The following is a 25,497-nucleotide window of genomic DNA, read 5'->3' on the forward strand; positions in this document are numbered from 1 at the left end:
TGGCCAGGTTAATTCAATTGTTCATCCTAGGGCACCTTTAAGGACCCTTTCACACCAACCTTGTTTGGTCCAGATTTTCGGACCCCGGACCACAGTCTGGACCAAACAGACAAAATGTTTAGTCTAGGTCCGGATCAAACTGAACAAGTTTTCTCAAGTCTGAAAGCATTATCTGATTCCGACTTTCAGACCATTTACAGGAAGTTCTTGTTTATGTTTAAATATTATAATGTTATTTTTAAAATGTCTAGGCTATATTGATTATGGAAAGTGAAAAGGTTTGTCAGAAGACACAAGATTAGAAAGGATTTTGACCACTTGGTTAAGTTTTGTTTTGTAGAAAGCCTTCCTTTAAAGTTAATTTCATTTTGTATAAATTGTATCTTAATTTCAGTCAATGTTTAATCAGCCAATTGCTTGGATTTAATAAATATTAATCAAATAGGCTATAGCATACAACAATCATGACATGGAGGCACTGGAGCGATCCCTTGCATTGCTCTTGAACATGTCTCATAACTAAACCGAAACTCAGCAGGCTATCGCCTTGCCTCACAGACATGAAAAAATATTTGTATAGAAAGCTTGAAGTGTTTAAAATGAAACAATTCGAAACGAAAATAAATAGTCAAGCAACGCGCACTGTTCACTAGTGGCAACAATACATCTGTGCATTTATTCTTGTTAAATACGCTGACATCAGACGCACGTCCGTTTACAAACCAATCAATGTCAATATGCAACCCACATAGATGACGACGACAGGGTGCAAGTGTGTCATGTAAAGTTTTTTAGTGCGCTTGCATAATTGCAATGTGAAACCAAACCAAAACTAACCGAATGTATAAAATGTATCAAAACATAAACTTTGGTTCAGACCATGGTGTGGATTTTCAGATGTGAAAATGCCCTAAGTGGAACAAAAGGTGTACCAAATGAAAAAGGCACCCAGTTATCTTCATGTTCAAACTGTCCCTGTCCCTGAAAGAGGACAGGGACATTATTATTATTATTATTATTATTATTATTATTATTATTATTATTATTATTATTATTATTATTATTGTTGTTGTTGTTGTTGTTGTTGTTATTTAAAATTACATTTCTTCAAATGCTTTGAATAAACTCAACTCTAAGTTTATATTTTACATCAAAATATACATTTTGTTGCAATACTACATCCATATTCTTGCACTATATCACACATATATCTTTATAAATAACATTTATTTTCAATGTTTTTTCCTTGAATCAAGTTGTGATTCAATTCTTGAATCAAGAAAATGCAAATGAAATAAACTGCTTTAAATTTTGCCGCTTATGGTGTTTTCAGCATGTGACATAAACGTGAACATGAACAGATCACTGTGAAAAATATTGTTGGCTTAATTTAAAGTAAGTTACCTGGTTGCCTTAATTTTGAGTTCATTGAAATAAAATAAAAATTGTGTTAATATAATAAAGGAGATTTGTTTAAAGCTACACAGTGTGATACCGTCAACACGGTGCCATCGAGTGTTAAAACACGAAAGGCGAAGCTTGAATTTATGGGTATGTCCCTCTTTGGCTAATGTACTTTCAAGATGGAGGGGCAACATGGCGACCAGCATTCGAACCCCTCACCTGTATGTATTTTCAATGGCAAGAGAATACGAGATTTTCAATCTTACGAGAATACTTTATCACTTGAAAGAAGTAAATATACATTAATGAGCACATATATTTTTAGTGTTTTTAGCTAAGAATAAACAAAAAAAAAGTTACACAGCGTAGCTTTAATCAACAGAAACTCAAAACATTATGTGATCTGAACCACATTAATTCTCCAAGTTAATTTGACAAAAACTATATTTTTACAATGCAGAGCTGCTCTGTGAGAACGCTTAAACAGCTTTTCATCATTTTATTTGAAAAAATAAATAGTCAAATACATTTTTTACGTTTTACTCAAGTTTAAAGTATATACACATAGTATAAAAACACAAAGTATATAACATATTTATATGTTTTATATACCGTATGTTATGTTTTAATTTAGTAAATCTCTGTTGTGCAACACTTTGTTAAAAGTTGTTAAAGTTGTTAAATTTTAATTTGATTACATTTTAAAACATGCTTTCATTTGATTACCGCCATTTTTGATTATATATTTGTATTAAATTATACAAATTAAAAATAAATCTGAAATAAAATACATATAATGCATTATTATTGATAAAAAAAGTTGTTAATCTAAAAATCCATAATCTATTATTAAATTGAATAGATTAATTCAAGTTTTAAAGATTTAAGTTTTTGAACAAACAAATGGTTTCAAGTTTGTTATAATAAAGCATTTTTTTCAACAAAAACAAGTGTTTCATACGTTTAACTGTCATTTTAACTGATGGCTGATTGTTTAATAATACATACCATGAAACCATGATATTTTCTGAGACGTTATCAAACTGTGAAAATCTAATACCATTACAACCCTACTCTGCAGTATAAATTACTCCTCCGTGTCACACAACAGATCATTGTGCTGACACCTCTGTTGTTTTTAATAGAGCTGAAAGCATCCATCATTAGAGCAATGTTCTGTGTAGCTCGTTAACAGCCTCAGATCGTTAAAGTGGGGCTGGCAGGATGCAAAACATTGGAGGCAAGGACAAAGAACATGATGTTTGTTCAGAATCAAAGAGTTGGAGCTCTGATTAATGCCACGCTCTCCCTGTGTCTGCGCGATGTAATCTATCACAGTCATTTAAGGAATATGGTAATGAAAACCTTTTCTCTTTTCACTTTCCAGGAAATGTACAAAGCCAGCAAATATGAGGTTTCCCCAGATATGAAGCTCGTTCTGCTGGCCTACAACGTGCAGCTGGTGAGTCCTGTGTTTATTTGGGTGTTGTGTGTGTCTGTTGAGATGAAAGTAATCTTGGCACGATGTGAAAGGGCCACCACACTCCACCGCCTTACCAGAACCAAATACACCCTGCTGGAGTGATAGAAAATGAGCACACTCACACACACACATCCCTACTGCCAGCTGAGAGAGAGGAGGACAGAGTCTGTTTTCACACTTGATTTGATTGGTTGGTCTGAACTCAAGCTCTAGTCCACCATCATCTCTCTCTCTCTCTCTCTCTCTCTCTCTCTCTCTCTCTCTCTCTCTCTCTCTCTCTCTCTCTCTCTCTCTCTCTCTCTCTTTTCATATTGTATTATACAGTGTGTCTCTGAACCATGGGGTGACTGTGGGAATTAGCTGCAGATGTTGCTAGCTAGGTAACAATTCAAGTAATAGAAGACGCACCAAAACATTTGAAGCTGCTTTGAAACAATCGACATTATAAATAAAAGTGACTTGAAAGGTGACAAAATGTTCCCAAAGTAATATAAATGAATAACTGAAAATTTTAGTGAACTGTCATTTCCAGACCTTAAAAATAATAAAAAGTTTAAAATTGTATATAACAGTTCACATTCATAAACTGTAAAAAACATTTAATTTTGATATTGAAAAATGTTGATATTTGAAAAAAAAAACTATTTTAAAATTATTTTCATATTAAATTGTAATAAAATGACTTCTTTTGTATTCATATTAATTTTATTACACTTATTTATGAGATATATTCTAAATACATTTTTACTAGATAGTGTTATCAACACTGCCTTTGATAGTTTTGCATCTTAAAAACTTAAAAATATTGCATTTTAATAATTTTACTAATACATTTTGTTAATAGTATTGATATTAATTTAATCATCCCTACTCATAATTTCCTACCATTTGAACTACTATTTTACTATTTTTCAATGTTTTTTTCCAGCCAGCGGTCCCCACTTTTTAAAAGGCTTATAAATCATACAGGATGATTTTTTTTTAGAAAGTAAAAATGGAGAATGTTTCATGTGATGGGTAGGTTTAGGTTTAGGGGCAGTGTAAGGGGATAGAAAATACGGTTTGTGCAGTATAAAAACCATTACGTCTATGGAGAGTCCCCACAAAGACAGTGAACCAGACATGTGTGTGTATGTGTGTGTGAAATATTTTAGTTTCAGTCTTCATTATTGTAGTTAACCAAATACACTTTCCTTTAAAAAAAAAATCAGAATTTCTCCACAAGAGTCACACCACACACATTTTCCACACACATACTGTGCATTATCCATGTCAAAGATTTCAGATCCACCCTGCCATTTATTTAATCTATTATTTTTCAGTTTAATTTAAAATATTAGTAATAGTTTATGTTTTAGTTCCAGTGTTGGACAGTAACGCTGTTCCACAATAATTAAGCTAAAGGCCCCGATATTCTCATGGTCAAGTTCTTTTTCATTCTCCACTTAAGGGTCAAGTTCGAAATGCGTAAAATGACCAACTGTTAACGAACATTTAATGATGCACACACTGCTGAGAGCGGTGTTTAGATGAATATGCAGATATCAACAGCATGCTTTCCTTTCAATAACAAAATTAACCCAACAAAAATGACAGCGGTGAGAAAACATCAGTTTAGAAAGCATCTGATCATAGTGATGTGGTTATGTTTGCACAAGCTCTGCAATTAAATCATGTCTCGTTTATTTATATAAGACGTTGTACAGTATATTATTTAAAAGCAAGTAGCTTTACAGTATTAAACATGAAAAAAATATTTCTACTATGAAGCGACTCTCCAGTATGTTCATGTTTTTACTCGTCTGACTGTGAAGTAATGAACAGAGAGATTTCAACGTTAAAGAAAATGGAGCCACACCCAACCATTACATCATCACCTAGGACTAAATGTAGACTAAATGTAGGTGTTTTTCAGCCAGAGCAAGCTTTTCCAGAAAGTTTACTATAACAATTAGACCTGTCACGATAACAAATTTTGCTGGATGATAAATTGGCCAAGAAATTATTGCGATAAACGATAATATTGTCATTCTGAGACCATTTTCATCTAACATAATGATAATGGGATTAAAATTCAGGTACACCTTTTCAAAGATCAATAAACTTTAATTTCTAAAGACTATTTAACACAAAAAAATGGAAAACATTTTAAATAACCACAATAAATTAACAAAACAACCAAAAACAATAAAAGTATGGACTCCCAGTCTGTTTAAAAAATGCATTTAAATAAGTACAAAAAACAATAAATAAAATGGATGAAAACTGCAGTAGATGATTGTGTTTTAGGAGCATATTAGCGGCGGCACGGTTCGGTTTGTATCACGGTTTTAGACTCAAGGTTTTCCGTTCTGTACGGTTCTTGTTGTTGTTTTTTTTCTTTTAATCCAGAAATGTACTTCAGCATATGATATATTAAATCTCGAGCGCGAGAGTGCGCGCGGCAAAAATGACGTCGACGCGGAGTGCGCGAGACCCCATTGCGTTGTGCATGTCAAATTTCGTAACTTTGCGTGTGGCTCCGCAACCGAAGAGCCATGAATTCCAGACGAATCTGCTGGCCGAGAATGGCGTCTCATCACAACGCACCCGGTCTGCACATCGAGTATAAACATCTCCCCAAAGGACGAGGCGCGCACAGTCAACGAGAGAGATGAGGAAAACATAAAGCATGCACATGGCAATTATCACGGCCGGAAAAATTATCGAGCTCATTTTTTTAATCATGCGATTAATTGATTTATCGACTATCGCGACAGGCCTAATAACAAGCTTGTTTCGAGCTCCCAAAACGAATATCAAACAAACTTTTTTTTCAGCGTAATATTGTTTGAAATTACATCACAGTTTTGCTTGAAGTATATCAGGCCAAAAGGTCCCCTAAAAGTGAAAATTACCCCATGAATTACTTACCCTCAAGCCATTCTGGCTGAATAAAACCACTTCCAGGTTCATGCTTCACGCCCACACACCGGGTTTGTATTGCGTGAAGCGGTCACCTTGTCATTTCTTAATTATAACAAGAAAATAGACTGTCTAAAAAGATATGTGACCAGGGCCCGTATTTATCAAGCTTCTCAAAGTGCTATTTTAGTCTTAAGTGCTGAGAATTCATGACATTTACTCCTACTTTCAAACTTAAGTATAAAAGCAAGTTATCAAATTTCTTAAAGCTAAGAATCACTCTTACTCTCCCAGTTATTTAAGACAGCTCGAGAGGTCTCTCAAGTGGTTAGGAGTTGCCAGTAGGGGCTTGTGATGGCGCTATGGAGACAGAGACGTGCGCAAATCTTTCAATAGAGGGAGAATGTGTTCGAAATGTTTGACGACAAATAGTTCATCAAACAGTATCGTTTAGACAGAGCAGACATCATCTTTTTCAGCACTGGTTAATGTTGGATTTTATAAAAAATTCAGTGATTGGTTCATGCCTATGACATCATCCAAAATTCCATTTGTGGCACAGCAAAGTGTCGTAAATCCACTCTAAGACTAGCACTTAAAGGGTTACTTCAGCGATTAGCATATGGCTTTGTATCAGTAGAAACCCTGGAATATATTAAAATTATTGTGCTTTCCCCCCTCATATCTCCCTGAGACAAGAGATTTATGCATTTTATTTCTGGAAAAATTCCTCCTATGATGCAAATTGATGATTTTTGCATCATAGGAGGAATGTTTGCCCAAAGGCTAAAGACTACAGCCAGCAGAGGGAGCCATTTCCGCATGTTTTGAATCTGCGCATGGGGGATGGGAGATAACACTCAGCTTGCAGGGAGAGCTCAGCTCAGCTTACAGGCACTCATTTAAACGGAGCTATGGTGAGCAATGTAAGTGTTTTAACTTCTCAAATTAATTTCTATGAAAGTTAAGCTTGCAAAGGCATGAACTGAAACGCGCCAGACTGAACTCGCGTTGTGAATGTATGCCGCGAGTGTAGTCGCGATTACCTCAGCTCTCATCACTCCTGCAGTTAGTGCTCAGTGCTGTGATACTCGCGCGGCGACTCACTCATTATATTGAACAGACACGTTCAGTTTTTAATTGTAGTGTCTTCTCTAACTCAGTCACAGTAATCAAGTTGGTGGCGTTGGGAATGGCCTCACAGGGCAGCGATGCATTCTGGGAATTGTAGTCTTTCATCCCCATGGGACAAAAATACATTTTCTGTCTTTTCTCAGTCTAGAAGACACCAAATTCAAAAATAATTTCACATTTCTACTGCATTGATGAGCCAGTTTAAATACAGATTCATCTTCCCAGCGCTGAAGTACCCCTTTAAGATCTAGTCCTACACTTTACTTAAAGTATGATTGGGATGCTTGATAACTAACTTTTAAGTGCAGCTTTGAGCCAAGAATTTTTTTACTCTTAAGTCAATTCTTAGCAGTGTTCTTCTGAGTAATTCTAAGATGTTTGATAAATACGGGCCCAGGTGTACAGCAAACAAGCTAACACAGAAATACGTTTTTATAAGCTTTCGACCCCCCAAAAAAACAAGCGTTTAAGGTGACAAAAGTGGATGCAGGAAAGAAAATGTGAAGCTGTTTAGTCAAAAATGTCAGTTTTGTATATTATATTTCCTGTCGCTGATTACATTCCCCTCCAGTAGGCGTAGTTTTCAGCGTAATATAACATGTCGCGCTCTGTCTCAATTGCCTTTATCCACTTTTGTGTCCTTAAACGCTTGTTTTTTTGGTCAGCAGCTTATAAAAACGTATGTGTTTTTTAGCTTGTTTGCTGTGCGCCTTGTCACATATCAGCTTTCAGGCATTGTTCTTTTTTATGTTATAAGACAGAAATGACAAGGAGTCTGCTTCACACAATACAAAGTCAATGGAGACAGTTGGTTGGTTAACCCCTCACACCCCACACAGTTCAAGATGCTTGCGCTACATCCGAGGGCATTGTCGCACCAGTTACAGTTTCTTTGTAAGATGAATACGGAAGGCGTTCCCCGGAAGCTAGATATTTTGCTTTATAACATGTTAAATATGGATATTTTTCTTACACAGACCCATCAATTCACTTCAGAAGGTCTTTATTAACACACACACACACACACACACACACACACACACACACACACACACACACACACACACACACACACACACACACACACACACACACACACTCACACACACACACCCCAGCCTCAAGGATTACTTTTATAATGGGAGGATGCACTGGTCTTAATTTTGGCCTGCCCTTCACAGCCATTATAATGCTTGGAAGACATATTTTGATATAACTGATTTTATTCGTCTAAAAGAATAATGTCATACACCTAGGATGGCTTGATCATGGGAATTTACATTTTTGGGTGAACTATCCCTTTAACACAGAGAAGATTCGTGTTGCGCACCTAAACATCTTCCACAACAAACCAGACTGTGTTTATGCAGACTTGGTCCTGCACCTAAAGCTTTAGTGTGAAAGCAAATGTTGAAAGTACACACACTTCAGGTGACGAGTTAGTTTGATCAGGGCAGCTGTCGTTACAGAGCTGAAGAGACGGAGGAGAAGGTGTCATCAGTGCTGCGACAGTGACACCAGAGCACTTCACACACACATGACAAGAAAGAGTGAGCCAAAGGAAAGAGTGCGAGCGCTGCTTCTAGTTTGTTATTCAGTGCCCGTCTCAACATCACCTTGATGGATGACAACCTCGTCCCCCAGCTGTCATTGCCTATGCACGCACACACACACACACACACACACACGCGTACACACACACACATTCATAACGCCCCTTATTCTCAAACTCTGTCATGGTGCTGCTTGCCCTTCACAAAGCAGCTCTCCATCTCTCAGCATCTGTAAGACAGAGGGTGGTGTTGGGTACAGGTGTTGAATGTTAATCTTTGACAGTATTAGCAGCTCTGCTACAGCACATGTATCAAGCTCATGTCAGCTGTGAGCATATGCTTCGGTCAGCCCTCTGGCTTATGGACAGCTGTTGACACTGTCCTCGGAGTGAAACAACAGCGCTCCTGCCTTCTTTAACAACAAGGGATTCACATTTTATTAAATTAGATAGTTCTGCCTCAGAAAAATATTATTGGATGAACACGTGACCACACATTAGTTGAATTCTATATTAATGCACCAAGATGCAGTCTACAGAGAGGATGCTGTATTATCATGCGATGTTGTTAAATGTGAAAGTAATAATTTCTCCATAACCCTCCTCCAAACTACAGACTCAAGATAAAACAGTGTGTTTTTTATTTTAATTATTACGTCAGGACATGTATTTATCAGGACAGATGTACCAACCTGACATTTGTACTACAAAAGTTTATTTTTATTTTTTTATTTAGTATTTAAGTTAGTATTTAATATAGAAGTCATTATATCTGTATTGAATTTTTGCATTTAAAAAAAAAAACATTTTTATTAATTGATAGATCCAGTGATTTGTGCCATTTATCTTTGCGCAGGAAAACAATATTCATATTCTGCACTGTTTGTTTGTTGTTCACCTTGTTTTCAATTTTTTTTCTTTTTTTACTTTTGTATTGTAATTCCAATAATTGTATTATTTATCAAACATTGGTGTCATTTATATTTATTATAGGTGTTGCTTCTTTTTTTAATGCAAAAAGACATTTGAGGGGGTTTTGTTAATGTGTAAATTTCACTATACTGTACAATTCAATAACATATGTATTGAAAAAGCACATTTAAAAACAACCAAGGCTGACCAAATAATAATATAGGTGCTGTTCATATAATTAGAATATCATCAAAAAGTCAATAATTCAATTCAAAAAGTGAAACATATATTATATTCATTCATTACACACAGACAGATATATTTCAAATGTTTATTTATTTTATTTTATTTATTTTGATGATTATAACTGACAATTTAGGAAAATTACAAATTCAGTATCTCAAAAAATTAGAATATTGTTAAAAGGTTCAATATTGAAGACACCTAGTGCCACGATCTAATCATCTAACTAACTCAAAACACCTGCAAAGGCCTTTAAATGGTCTCTCACCCTGCGTCCCAATTCGCATACTATCCATACTAAATAGTATTTGAAAATAGAATTAGTATGTCCCAAATCATAGTATGATAAAATGAGTATTCCAAAGATTTCCGGATGGTGTACTATTTCCGGTCCGAATTCGAAGTATGAATCGATGGGCACTCAAACGGCTGATATTGCCCACAACCCACTGCGAGGTGTACGGGGATTCGACTAGAACTACAAACGCGAATAAAAAGCGTTAAAAACTACAAAAATGGCGGATGTGCGAGTTCGACGGTTAAGTAGAGATAAAGGGGTTTGAGTGATTATCAGTATTTAGCCTGACAAAAATATATTCATTCAGTGTTGTCCACATTATATTTCACCTGCAGCATTAATGTGAAATTTTGTAATGACACGTTTGGCCATTTACTTATAAATGCATTATTATATTTAAACTGCAAACACATGAGGAGAGTCTCTGCGTTAAAGACCCACAAATGGCAGATCAACGAGCGGCTACATTTCTCTCCGATACGGTAGGAGATTAAACTTAATGTGGAGGATTTGAGCTGTGAGGAATCTGACGATGATTGACAGGGCAGATAAGCGGTGATGGGATGCACGTAACTAAGTGGCATAGTCCGTTAAAGAAGGCGAAGTAGTATGTCCCGAAGCTTGCATACTTTTCTGCTACACACTCAAAAGTATATACTTTTTCTTCACAAAAATTACATACTTTTAGGACGTAGTATAAGTAGGCGAATTGGGACGCAGCATCAGTCTAGTTCTGTAGGATACACAATCATGGGGAAGACTCCTGACTTGACAGTTGTCCAAAGACGACCATTGACAGCTTGCACAAGGAGGGCAAGACACATAAGGTCATTTAAAAAAAGGCTGGCTGTTCACAGAGCTCTGTGTCCAAACACATTAATAGAGAGGCAAAGGGAAGGAAAATATGTGGTAGAAAAAAGGGTACAAGCAATAGGGATAACCACAGCCTGTAGAGGGTTGTGAAACAAAACCCATTCAAAAATGTGGGGGAAATTCACAAAGAGTGGACTGCAGCTGAAGTTAGTGCTACAAGAACCACTACGTACAGACGTATGGAAGACATGGATGGTTTCAGCTGTCGCATTACTTGTGTCAAGCCCCTCTTGAAGAACAGACAGTGTCAGAAGCATCTCGTCTGGGCTAAAGACAAAAAGGACTGCTGAAGTGGTCCAAAGTTATGTTCTCTGATGAAAGCAAATTTTGCATTTCCTTTGGAAATCAGGGTCCCAGAGTCTGGAGGAAGAGAGGAGAGGCACACAATCCACGTTGCTTGAGGTCCAATGTAAAGTTTCCACTGTCAGTGATGGCTTGGGGTGCCATGTCATCTGCTGGTGTTGGTCCACTTTGTTTTCTGAGGTCTAAGTTAAATGCAGCCATGTACCAGGAGGTTTTAGAGCACTTCCTGCTGCTGACCAACTTAATGGAAATGCATATTTCATTTTCCACCAGGACTTGGCAACCTGCACACAGTGCCAAAACAACCACTACCTGGTTTAAGGACCATGATATCCCTGTTCTTAATTGGCCAGCAAACTCGCCTGACCTTAACCCCATATAAAATCTATGGTGTATTGTGAAGAGGAAGATGCGATATGCGATATGCCAGACCCAACAATGCATAAGAGCTGAAGGCCACTATCAGAACAATCTGGGCTCTCATAACACCTGAGCAGAGCCACAGACTGATCGACTCCATGCCACACCGCATCGCTGCAGTAATTCAGGCAAAAGGAGCCCCAACTAAGTATTGAGTGCTGTACATGCTCATACTTTTCATGTTCATGCTTTTCAGTCTGCCAATATTTTCTTTGTATTTGTCTTTAATAATATTCAACTTTTCTGAGATACTGAATTGGGGATTTTCCTTAGTTATCAGTGATAATCACCAATATTTAAATATTATTAAAAAAAATATTTAAATATTTGAAATATATCAGTCTGTTTGTAATTAATGAATATAATATACAAGTGAATGGAATTAGTGAAATAAAACTATACACTATATATATATATATATATACACACACACACACACACACACACACACATACACATACGGGGTACGGAGAGTATTCAGACCCCCTTAAATATGTCACTCTTTGCTATATTGCAGCCATTTGCTAAAATCATTTAAGTTTTCTCATTAATGTACACATATCACTCCATATTGACAGAAAACACAGAATTGGTAAAATTCTTGCAGATTTATTAAAAAGAAAAATTGCAATTTCACGTGGTCCTAAGTATTCAGAACCTTTGCTCAGTATTTAGTAGAAGCACCCTTTTGAGCTAATGCAGACATGAGTCTCTTTGGGAAAGATGCAGTTTTTCAAACCTCAATTTGGGGATCCTCTGCCATTCCTCCTTGCAGATCCTCTCCAGTTCTGTCATGTTGGATGGTAAACGTTGGTGAACAGTCATTTTCAGGTCTTTCCAGAGATGCTCAATTGGGTTTAAGTCAGGGCTCTGGCTGGGCCATTCAAGAACAGTCACAGAGTTGTCCAGAATATCCCTGTACTTGGCCACATTCATCTTTCCCTCGATTGCATCCTGTCCCTGCAGCTGAAAAACACCCCCACAGCATGATGCTGCCACCACTATGCTTCACTGTTGGGATTGTATTAGACAAGAGATGTGCAGTGCCGGGTGTTTTACACACATACCGCTTCAAATTAAGGCCATAACATTTTATCTTGGTCTCATCAGACCAGATAATCTTATTTCTCACCATTCATGCAAACTCCATGCTGGCTTTCATGTGCCTTGCACTGAGGAGAGGCTTCCGTCGAGCCACTCTGCCATAAAGCCCCGACTTAGGAGGGCTGCAGTGATGGTTGACTTTCTACAACTTTCTCCCATCTCCTGACTGCATCTCTGGAGCTCAGCCACAGTGATCTTTGGGTTCTTCTTTATCTCTCTCACCAAGGCTCTTCTCCCCCGATAGCCTAATTTGGATGGATGGCCAGCTCTAGGAAGAGTTTTGGTCATCCCATATGTCTTCCATTGAAGGACTATGGAGGCCACTGTGCTCTTGGGAATTTCTTCTCAGGAAATGCACTGTGAGCTGTAAAGTCTTATATAGACAGGTGTGTGGCTTTCTTAATTGAGTCCAATCAGTAAAATCAAACCATCTCAAGAATGATCAGAAGAAATGGACAGCACCTGAGTTAAATTTATGAGTGGGACTGAATACTTGGGACTAGAGCCCTGCGTGGGACTGTTTTCTTCATCCTGCTCCCGCCCGCACCCGCCGAATTTCTGACCATTACCGCCCGCTCCCGCAACGTATGTGTTACACTCCCGCCCGCTCCCGCAAAATGTATGTCCAATCCCGCCCGCACCCACAAAACTCTGAGAATTTATTCCCGCACAATAATAGAGATGCATTGATTTTGTGTCTTCTCCCGTCCTGCAGAAGAAGAAAAAAACACGTAGGCCTGTTTGTATTGATATTATTAAAGAGATTTATAATAGAACAGAGGAGAACAGAGCAGGTGTGTCGCCTCAACCCAGACGTGCCGGTTTTGTGCCCATTGTAGATGAGTTTTTTTGCACATTTGTCACAATGAACAAAATCCAGCTCCTTTCCATCTTTATCACAAACAATTGAGAAACTTCTCCAAATGTCAGACTTTCCTTGCTTAGCTTTTGTGCTGTAAATACCCTGTTTGAGGTTCTTTTCTACATCATCTATTGACATCTTCTCCATCATGGCGCTAGGCAACCTCCCTATACCACTGTGTTTTTTTTAGCCGCCCATTCCCGCCCGCAGCAAAATTCAAACCGCCCGCTCCCGAGAGATTTGCGTTGGGTCCCGCGGGACCTGGCAGGACTCAATCCCAATGCAGCCCTCTACTTGGAACCATGTGATATTTCAGTTTTTCTTTTTTAATAAATCTTCACAAATGTCAGCAATTCTGTGTTTTCTGTCAATATGGGGTGCTGTAGTATGTACATTCATGAGAAAAAATAACTTAAAGAGGTACTTCAGCGATTGGAAGATGAATCTGTATTTAAACTGGGTCATCAATGTAGTAGAAATGTGAAATTATTTTTGAATTTGGTGCCTTCTAGATTGAGAAAAGACAGAAAATGTATTTTTGTCTCATGGGGATGAAGGATTACAATTCCCAGAATGCTTTGCTGCCCTGTGAGGCCATTCACAAAGCCACCTACTTGATTACTGTGACTGAGTTGGAGAAGACACTACAATTAAAAACTGAACGTGTCTGTTCAATATAATAAGTGAGCCACTGAGCGAGTGTCACATCACTGAGCACAAACTGCAGGAGTGAGATAAATGAGCTGAATGAGCTCTCATGATGAGAGCTGAGGTAATTGCGACTAAACTCGCGGCATACATTCACAACGCGATTTCAGTTCTGGCGTGTTTCAGTTCATGCCTTTGCAAGCTTCAATTTCATAGAAATTAATTTGAGAAGCTAAAAGACTGACATTGCTCACCATAGCTCCGTTTAAATGAGTGCCTGTAGCTGCAAGCTGAGCTCTGAGTGTGATCTCCCATCCCCCATGCCCGGGTTCAAAACATGCGGAAATGGCTCCCTCTGCTGGCTGTAGTCTTTAGCCTCTGGCCAAACATTCCTCCTATGATGCAAATATCGTCAATTTGCGTCATAGGAGGAATTTTTCCAGAAATAAAATGCATAAATCTTTTGTCTCAGAGGGATATGAGGGGGGAAAGCACAATCATTTGAATATACTCCAGGGTTTCTACAGATACAAAGCCATATGCTAATCGCTGAAGTAGTGCACACTGTATGTATATATATATATATATATATATATATATATATATATATATATATACAGTCTTGTTCAAAATAATAGCAGTACAATGTGACTAACCAGAATAATCAAGGTTTTTAGTATATTTTGTATTGCTACGTGGCAAACAAGTTACCAGTAGGTTCAGTAGATTGTCAGAAAACAAATGAGACCCAGCATTCATGATATGCACGCTCTTAAGGTGCAATTGGGCAATTAGTTGAAAGGGGTGTGTTCAAAAAAATAGCAGTGTCTACCTTTGACTGTACAAACTCAAAACTATTTTGTACAAACATTTTTTTTTTCTGGGATTTAGCAATCCTGTGAATCACTAAACTAATATTTAGTTGTATGACCACAGTTTTTTAAAACTGCTTGACATCTGTGTGGCATGGAGTCAACCAACTTGTGGCACCTCTCAGCTGTTATTCCACTCCATGATTCTTTAACAACATTCCACAATTCATTCACATTTCTTGGTTTTGCTTCAGAAACAGCATTTTTGATATCACCCCACAAGTTCTCAATTGGATTAAGGTCTGGAGATTGGGCTGGCCACTCCATAACATTAATTTTGTTGGTTTGGAACCAAGACTTTGCCCGTTTACTAGTGTGTTTTGGGTCATTGTCTTGTTGAAACAACCGTTTCAAGGGCATGTCCTCTTGAGCATAGGGCAACATGACCTCTTCAAGTATTTTAACATATGCAAACTGATCCATGATCCCTGGTATGCGATAAATAGGCCCAACACCATAGTAGGAGAAACATGCCCATATCATGATGCTTGCACCTCCATGCTTCACTGTCTTCACTGTGTACTGTGGCTTGAATTCAGAGTTTGGGGGTCGTCTCACAAACTGCCTGTGGCCCTTGGACCCAAAAATAACAATTTTACTCTCATCAGTCCACAAAATGTTCCTCCATTTCTCTTTAGGCCAGTTGATGTGTTCTTTGGCAAATTGTAACCTCTTCTGCACATGCCTTTTTTTTAACAGAGGGACTTTGCGGGGGATTCTTGAAAATAGATTAGCTTCACACAGACGTCTTCTAACTGTCACAGTACTTACAGGTAACTCCAGACTGTCTTTGATCATCCTGGAGGTGATCATTGGCTGAGCCTTTGCCATTCTGGTTATTCTTCTATCCATTTTGATGGTTGTCTTCCGTTTTCTTCTACGTCTCTCTGGTTTTGCTCTCCATTTTAAGGCATTGGAGATCATTTTAGCTGAACAGCCTATCATTTGTTGCACCTCTTTATAGGTTTTCCCCTCTCTAATCAACTTTTTAATCAAAGTACGCTGTTCTTCTGAACAATGTCTTGAACGACCCATTTTCCTCAGCTTTCAAATGCATGTTCAACAAGTGTTGGCTTCATCCTTAAATAGGGGCCACCTGATTCACACCTGTTTCTTCACAAAATTGATGACCTCAGTGATTGAATGCCACACTGCTATTTTTTTGAACACACCCCTTTCAACTAATTGCACAGCCTTAAGAGTGTGCATATCATGAATGCTGGGTCTCATTTGTTTTCTGAGAATCTACTGAACCTACTGGTAACTTGTTTGCCACGTAGCAATAAAAAATATACAAAAAACCTTGATTATTCTGGTTAGTCACATTGTACTGCTATTATTTTGAACAAGACTGTATATATATATATATATATATATATATATATATATATATATATATATATATATATATATAATATATATAGTAAAACAATAATCAATTATGGGGAAAATCTGTCCTCTTTACATTTTGACTGAAATTACCCTTCAACTGTGGTAAAATCACTGTAATGCATAGCCTCTCAAATGTTATTGCTACTAGAGCTTTATTGGCGCTTGTAGTGCAAGTAACTGCTGTCCTACAAACAACTGAATTTCTCTCTGTTTGTCTTTGTGTTGTTCAAACTCTCAGGTTTACGAGCACTCCTTCACTGCGGACTACATCATTTGCAGCCTGGAAACTCCGTAAGTTGCTGAGCTCATATAACAGTCACATTAGTTTACAGAGTCCATTTGTCATTATACAACTGAGGAAAACATCGATGCAGCATTTTGCAGCTCACATCACATGCCATTCAGAGGACTGAATCTTTCCATACAGCTACCATGTGGTCATACCAACACATCTGTCCTGTGATTAGCACAGAGACATACAGCTCATGTCACCTGTAATTTTTGGGCCTGCAGTGCACAGCTCCTTTATAACCGGCAGCAGAATAAAGCATCTATATTTATGAGTTCTGTCAGATGGAACAGATGCTGACACAGCGCTGGGCCGCTGCTCCGGCTGGATTTAACAGCGCACAGGGATATACTATCACTGTTAGATTTCCTGCCGCAGGAATTCCCTTATGGTTCTTTTTACGCCGTGCTGTTGTGTTGGGCTGTGTAGTACACTGTGATGAAATCAATATCTGTTGGCACACGCTCCACTGCACCACATAGAGGAAGTGTGTTCTGTTAGCCCTCTCAAGACATGAATGTTTAACTGATTGCCTGTCAGCTTGTCTGGGTCAGGATGGTCAACTGGTACACTTGTCATCCCACAACCAACTAGTCAATTAGTAATGCTTTTGCTTCTCTTTCACAGGGAAACATGGATCCTGAATCCTCCAGAAGTGCGAAACGCTCACCTGCAGTATGCAGGATGGGGACCGCGAGGCCAGCAGCTGGTAAAGAAGACATTTCCCACTCTGTAAAAACACATTTACATTAAAAATTGGCAGAACTTTATCGTAAAAAATATATAATAACAACTTTTTAGGTTTTACAGATTGAACTAAAATGTATAGTTAAAAAGCAGGGTTATTATTCTTAACTAAAGCTCTGTAAGAAAAAAATAAGAGACCACTTAACATTGATTTCTCAATTTTTAACATTTTTGTTAAAAAAAGAAAAAAAGAAGAAAACAGTTATTTCTTTTAAATACCTTAAAATGTGAGCTGTCACAGAGAATTATTGGAATGTCAATTTACAATTTTTCATTGTAAATTATAAGTTGACTTGTTCTTTTTCACTTCCAGAAAATGTAATTTACTGTAAAATTACATGAAATGTTGCATTAGATGCATTCAAATTGTTCACAGTATATAGAAAGGTAACTTGTATGGAAGTAAAACTGTGCCACTGGATTTTGAATTCTAATTTTTAGCACTGAATTTTTTTACATCGAATTTTTAACACTGAATTTTATTTTGCATCTAAATCAGACTTTGAATTTTAAAAGCCATCGAATTTCTAGCTCTGTTTTTTTTTGACTATGACATTTTTTCAATGTTTTAAAAAAATTCAGTGTAAAAAGAAATTCAACGTCTCAAAAAATTCAGTGTAAAAAAATTCAACGTCTCAAAAGATTCAGTGTAAAATAATTCAACGTCTCAAAAAATTCAGTGTAAAATAATTCAACGTCTCAAAAAATTCAGTGTAAAAATATTCAGAGTCAACATCCGGGTAACGGCTCGGGTTATGTATATAACCCTTGTTCCCTGAGAGGGAACGAGCACTGCGTCGAAACGCTTTGGGGATGCTCCCTAAGCATCAGCGAATCTGAAGCCTGAATAAACACTAGTCCAATCCGATTGGTCGTGCGTGATGACGTCATTGTGACGGCGTACCCGGAAGTATAAAAGGGGAGCCGGCGCATAATGGCGGCAGTTCTTGCTCTGAAGCATGCGCTCCAGGCGTGCCGAGGTGTGGCGGTACGACGCAGTGCTCGTTCCCTCTCAGGGAACAAGGGTTATATACATAACCCGAGCCGTTCCCTTATCGAGGGAACTTCCCACTGCGTCGAAACGCTTTGGGGAACGAGTACCCACTAGGCCACACCGAGGGTAGCGCCTGTCCTAGTGTGAAGCCGGAAACCGGGCACAACTAGGGTTGGAGCACCCTCGCGCCAGGCGTCGCAGGGAGATCCAGGCTATAAAACCTGATAAAAGTGTGTGGAGTAGCCCACCCCGCCGCCTCGCAGATATCCTGCAGGGGGACCCCAGAAAGGAGGGCCACCGAAGAGGCCATGCCTCTGGTGGAATGTGCCCTCACGGCTACAGGTGAAGGCAAACTGCGCACCTGGTAAGCCATGGTTATTGCCTGGACTATCCAGTTACTGATAGTCTGGGTAGACGCAGGCAACCCCTTCTTGGGTGAGCCAAAACACACCAACAATTGTTGCGATCTCCTCCACTGTGCGGACTTCGCCAGATACACCCTGAGTGCCCTGACCGGGCAGAGTAGGTGAAGCCTCCCCTCTTCCGCCGTCACGTGAGGCGGAGGATGAAATGCCTGCAGAACCAAAGACCTGACCACCCTTGATGGGACCTTGGGCACATAGCCCGGCCTAGGGTGCAAGATGGCCTTTACTCCACCCGGGGCAAACTCCAGGCAAGTCGGCGTTACTGCCAAGGCCTGGAGATCCCCTACTCTCCTTAGAGAGGTAATGGCGAGTAGAAAGGCCACCTTAAGGGTCAGATTCTTAGGTTCTGCTGACTCTAGTGGCTCGAAGGGGGCCTCAGCCAATCCCTCGAGAACCACTGCCAGGTCCCAGGTTGGAACTCTGGACTGAGCCACAGGCCTCATCCTCCGAGCCCCACGGAGGAACTGTACAACCAGCTGGTGCCTACCCAAAGGCCCATCACCCAGAGGAGTGTGGAAAGCCGCAATGGCAGCCACGTACACCTTGAGTGTGGACGGGGTTAGGCCCGCAGAGAAGCGATCTTGGAGGAACTCCAGCACTGAAGCCACTGGGCAGTTAACTGGGTCCTCCTCACGCCTCCTGCACCAAGTGGAAAATACATTCCACTTGAGGCTGTACAGTCTCCTTGTGGACGGAGCCCTGGAGCTGAGTAAGGTCTCTACCACCTCTGCCGACAGGCCAGCCTCTAGGTACCTGGCCCCCTCAGGGGCCAAACCCAAAGGTTCCATATCTCCGGCCGGGGGTGGAAAATCGACCCCGCCGCCTGAGACAGGAGATCCCTCCTCAGAGGAATCTGCCATGGATGACCTGCCAGCAGGGCTATGATATCCGAGAACCAAACTCGCGTCGGCCAACGGGGTGCTACCAGAAGTAGACTGACCCCCTGCCGACGGACCCTCTCCAGGACTCCCGGGAGCAGAGCAATCGGGGGAAATGCGTACAGACGCAGCCTCGGCCACGTCTGCACCATGGCATCCAACCCCAACGGGGCTGGATGCGTGAGGGAGAACCACAGTGGACAGTGGGACGTCTCTTGAGACGCAAACAGATCCACTTCCACTGGGCCGAACCTCTCGCATATGGCCTCCACCACTTCGGGGTGGAGCCGCCACTCCCCGGGCCTCAGCCCCTGCCTCGACAGGATGTCTGCTCCCTGATTTTGAACCCCCGGGACATACATTGCCCTGATGGACAACAGTTTCCCCTGGGACCACAGGAGGATTAGATGCGCCAATCTGCACAGAGGGCGCGATCTTACCCCTCCCTGGCGATTGAGGTACGCTACGACAGCCGTATTGTCTGTCCGCACCAGGACATGTTGGCCGCGGAGGTCCGGGAAAAAACTCCTGAGAGCTTTGTAGACCGCCATCATCTCCAGGCAATTTATGTGCCAGGAGGAATGACGGCCCTCCCATGGGCCCCTCGCAAAGCGGCCGTCCATGACCGCGCCCCAACCAGTGAGGGAGGCGTCTGTTGAAACGGATTTCCGGCAACAGGACGCTCCCAACACTGGTCCCTGGGACAGAAACCAAGGTTTCTTCCATATGACTAGGGAACGAAGGCATCTGCGCGTTACCCTGATCATACGAAAAGGATTCCCTCTGGGGGAAAACCCCTTGGTTTTCAACCACCACTGGAGGGGTCTCATGTGTAGCAGGCCGAACGGTATCACGTTGGACGCTGCTGCCATGTGCCCCAGCACTCTCTGAAAGTGCTTCACAGTGATGGTGTGGCCTAGCCTTATTCCTGAGACCATCGCCAGTATGGTCTCGACGCGCGCGGGAGACAATTGTGCCCGCATCGTCGTCGAATCCCATACTACCCCTAGGAACGTAGTCCTCTGGGACGGCGTCAACACACTCTTGTTCGTGTTGAGTCTCAGCCCCAAGCACTTTATGTGGGCTAGAACGACATCTCGATGCCGAACCGCCATATCGTACGACTGGGCCAGTATGAGCCAGTCGTCGATATAATTCAGTACACGGATGCCCTGAAGCCTCATAGGAGCCAGGGCTGCATCCATGCACTTTGTGAATGTGCGTGGGGAGAGGGCTAGGCCGAAGGGAAGAACTCGATATTGGTACGCTTCGCCCCCGAAAGCGAACCTCAGGAACTTCCTGTGACATGGAAGGATGGAGATATGAAAGTATGCGTCCTTCAGATCTATCGTGACGAACCAGTCCTGGGACTGGATCTGACTCACGATCATGGGGATAGTGAGCATTTTGAATCTGAACCTCCTTAGAGACCGATTCAAATCCCTTAGATCTATAATCGGACGCAACCCTCCATCCTTTTTGGGAACTATAAAGTACCGGCTGTAGAAGCCGGACTCCCTCTCTGGCGGAGGAACATGTTCTATGGCCCCCTTTGCCAGTAAGGTCTTTACTTCTAGTTCCATTACCCGACCCCGCTCTGGTACCACTGTAGTCCAGGTCACCCCCCTGAACCCAGGGGGAGGCCGACCGAACTGCAGTCTGTACCCATTTTCTACAATGCGCAGGACCCATGTGGATACACTCGGAAGGCATTTCCATGCGCCGAGATAATCTACTAAGGGAACCAGCCTCTCGAGGCTGGCGTCGGGTGTTACACGAGCCTCGTCCCCGACCCCCTGAAGCGGTTGCCCGGCAGGAAGTGGTTGGGGACGAGTCTCTGTGTGCGGACGCGCCAGCTGCCCAGCCGCAGGTCTTTCCAGAGGCGGCTGGAGCAGCGTGCGTTCGCGGGAAATCGATGTGGCCCGAAGCGTCGTAGACGGCGGGATTACCACATCGATTTCCCCAGGGCGCCGCGAAGGAAGCAACCTCGGTTGCCCCCTCGCGGGAGGGACCGCCCTGAGAAGTCCTGCCGAGGCTAGGACTTCTTTGCGGCAGCCTTTCGCGCCTGAAGGACGTTCCTCAGATCGCCCTTCGGAGCGGAAGGCTGCTGTTGAGCGCGCCGCCTCTGTTGCCAAGCTCCCGGAGGAGGGGCTCTAGAGGCGACGCTCTCTTTTTGCATCTGACGATGCGAGGAGGAGCTGGTCGGCGGCTGAGGCTGCCCGCTAGGGCCAGCCTTCCCGGGCTTAGAGCGGCGAGGGAGGTACTGCTGGAAGGCCGCTGACTGTCTCTTCGCCTCCTGGTGTCTGGAGACGACGGAGTTAACCGCGTCCCCAAACAGACCAGAAGGCGAGATCGGGGAGTCCAGGAGGAAGGATCTGTCCTTCTCCTTTATCCCCGACAGATTCAGCCAGAGATGTCTCTCCGTTGTCACCATAGCTGCCATGGAGCGGCCGATGGCACGGGCCGTCTCCTTGGTAACACGGAGAGACAAATCCGCGACCTTCCTGAGTTCCAGTACGTCCTCCGGAGAGGGACCCTCGCCCTCATCCAGCTCTTTTAGAAGGTCAGCCTGGTAGGCCTGCAAGATCGACAGAGTGTGCAGCGCACTACCAGCCCGCCCAGCCGCCATATAAGCCTTGCCCACCAGCCCTGAGGTGTCCCGACAGGGTTTGGTGGGCAGCACCGGGGTTTTAAGGGACGATGCCGATTCGGGCGAAAGATAGCTCGCGAGAGCATCCTCCACCCGCGGCATCGCCCCATAGCCCGCCTCGCGTGCCCCCAGAACGTTGGAATAGTCCAACAGTGGGGGATTAGAGACACGCGAGGAATAGGGCTTCCTCCACGATCTACACACCTCGGTGTGCAGATCGGGGAAAAAAGGCAAACCCCGGCGCGGTGTTTGGACCCGGTGTGCGAGGAACCGGTCATCCAGCCTACTGGGTGGCCGAACTTCCTGTTCCTCCTGTGGCCACTCAATGTTGAGTTTAGCCACAGCCCGGGTCAACACCTCGACCAATTCCTCCTGGGCGGGCGGATGAGGCGATGGAAAAACCTCATCCCCCGCCCCGATGCCCGCGCCCTCCGGCTCCTCAGAACCGGAGAGAACGAGCATCGGACCCTCCGCCCCGGGGGAAGAAGCCGCAAAGCGGGCTTCCACACGGGGAGGAAGATCATCGGAACTGTCCGAGGAGGATTGGGAAAGTGCCGCAGCAGTCCCAAAGCCCTCGGACAGATCCCGCTGTGAGCCCCATGATCTGCGACGCCGCGACGCCTCAGCGACCGCGGGTCCAGAACCCTGGGGCTCACGAGGCTGGCCGGTCTCATCGAACACGGCCAGCCTAGAGCGGAGCAGCCTGAGTGTCAGCCGCTCACAGTGCTCACAGGCGGCTCCCTCGAGAGCCGCCCGAGCGTGCTGCACACCCAGACACTGCACACATAACAGGTGTGTATCCGATCCCGAGATGAAGCGGGGACACGGATGCACACACTGTCTAAATCCGCTCTTTCCTTCCATACTTTTACTATAAAGTTTTCACTCACACACACACTCGCAACTGGACAGACAACAGTAAATAGACAGACCAAACAGAGAGCGCTATGCTGAAGAGCAATAACTGCCGCCATTATGCGCCGGCTCCCCTTTTATACTTCCGGGTACGCCGTCACAATGACGTCATCACGCACGACCAATCGGATTGGACTAGTGTTTATTCAGGCTTCAGATTCGCTGATGCTTAGGGAGCATCCCCAAAGCGTTTCGACGCAGTGGGAAGTTCCCTCGATAAGGGAACCAAGGAGAAGCAATCGATCCCTGTATCAAATCATCCAACATCCAGCCAATCATTTACGCTCCATTGGTCATGAGTAAACTCATGAGTAAAATCAAAAGGGGCCACACTATATTTCTACTCGTTACAGCGTGCTTTAGTTTCATCATCATGAAAAGGTCAAAGCCATCAGGGGCTCAGTATCGTAAAAAGAAAGCGAAATATACAGGTATAGCCTACTTATTGGTTACTTGTTCTCTACTAAGCTGGTCCCTCTATCATAATGTTGAGCAAAACATTACACTGAATATTAGTACTGGACGGACCACACGCCATGCTCATTTCAGGTGCAGAACATTATAGCAGTTAATTTAAATAATTTTTTTTTTACATCAGAGATAGCTGTTTAGTGTAAATTGATCAAGTAGGCTAATACTGTCATAACCATGGGCGTCACTAGGCCCTTTTTTATGAACTTATGCATCAGCCCCCCCCTAAAAAAATATGTGATTAACCTTTAAAACATGAAACTGGCGCAAGGCTTCGGCTACTGCTTCGTCCCGTCTTTTAGTCTTTGATTCACTGTGTTCTTCAATCCGCAGCGGCGCCGAGTGACATGGTTTTCAAGCTATTGTTATCTAATTTTTTGGCCTTCAGAACATCTTAAAATACACATATGTAGATCATAGAAATCAAATTTTTCTCGGGGGAGCATGCAACATATGAATCTCGCTTAGGGTGCCAGAAAGGCTAGAAACGGCCCTGTTCCCCGCCTTCCTGTTTCAGCATCACATGACCAATGGAGCGTAAATGATTGGCTGGATGTTGGATGATTTGATACAGGGATCGATTGCTTCTCCTTGGTTACCCGGATGTTGACTCTGAATATTTTTACACTGAATTTTTTGAGACGTTGAATTATTTTACACTGAATTTTTTGAGACGTTGAATTAGTTTACACTGAATCTTTTGAGACGTTGAATTTTTTTACACTGAATTTTTTGAGACGTTGAATTTCTTTTTACACTGAATTTTTTTAAAACATTGAAAAAATGTCATAGTCAAAAAAAAACAGAGCTAGAAATTCGATGGCTTTTAAAATTCAAAGTCTGATTTAGATGCAAAATAAAATTCAGTGTTAAAAATTCAATGTAAAAAAATTCAGTGCTAAAAATTAGAATTCAAAATCCAGTGGCACAGTTTTACTTCCATAAACTTGCTTGTAAATTGTAACTTCACTTGGTGGCCATCTTTGAAACGCTTCTCGGGCAGAAATTTCAGACATGCAAGTACAGCTCCCATCTCTTTAAAAGGAAAAACATCAAATTCTCCAAAGCTGTTCACCAAGCTTACAATTAAATTTCATATTTAAAATCACCAATGTGACCAATGTCAAGTCTGACAACAACTGTCTCATAAATTTTGTTTCAAAATCTACAAATCATTATTTTTCAGGTTGGACCAGCCAATGCTAATATGCAGTGCTAACTATGTGTCTCTGACTATTTCTATAGCAAGCTCTGTTATTTATAAGGCTTATTGCACTTTCTCCCATTAATAGTAATACCATCTTTGTATATCTAAAGTCTTCGGTATCAGTAGTACAAGTGCCAACACACTTTGAAAGGCGACTGACAGGCAGCTGCAGTTGAGTGCTCACATGCAAATTTGTATGTGTGCTCTGAGAAGAGAGGCGACGCCTCACAGTAATGCACCTGCACTTGTAAACATTCAGATGTATTTAGGTAATTTCTCGACTTGGCGAGGTATTGGTGTAAACACACTTGGTTTGTCTTCATTGAGTGTAAATATGCGGTATGAAAACAAATCAGATTTATGTCAAAACATTAGATCTGTGCACTGTGTAAATGCGGCATGACAGACTTGCTGGTGTCTATTATGGTAAGATTATTAATCAAACAACAATACTGACCAAAAAGAGAAGTGTATTTCTTACTGACTGTCTATTTAAATAATTAGTTTGAAGAACAAA

The 25,497-nt window shown here is 41.8% G+C and overlaps 1 protein-coding gene across 4 annotated transcripts in view; it reads left to right on the forward strand.

The window, feature by feature from the left end:
* dpp6a (dipeptidyl-peptidase 6a) overlaps positions 1-25,497 on the forward strand; it is a 673,440-nt gene that overhangs the window by 527,491 nt on the left and 120,452 nt on the right. For all 4 annotated transcript variants that reach the window (XM_067435535.1, XM_067435538.1, XM_067435537.1 and 1 more), the window contains 3 exons: positions 2,792-2,866; positions 16,643-16,695; positions 17,321-17,402. In XM_067435535.1, coding sequence (XP_067291636.1) covers positions 2,792-2,866; positions 16,643-16,695; positions 17,321-17,402 — 210 coding nt within the window. The remainder of the gene's footprint in view (positions 1-2,791; positions 2,867-16,642; positions 16,696-17,320; positions 17,403-25,497) is intronic.

Source organism: Pseudorasbora parva, chromosome 24 (genome assembly GCF_024679245.1).
Source record: "Pseudorasbora parva isolate DD20220531a chromosome 24, ASM2467924v1, whole genome shotgun sequence".
NCBI classification, from domain to species: domain Eukaryota; kingdom Metazoa; phylum Chordata; class Actinopteri; order Cypriniformes; family Gobionidae; genus Pseudorasbora; species Pseudorasbora parva.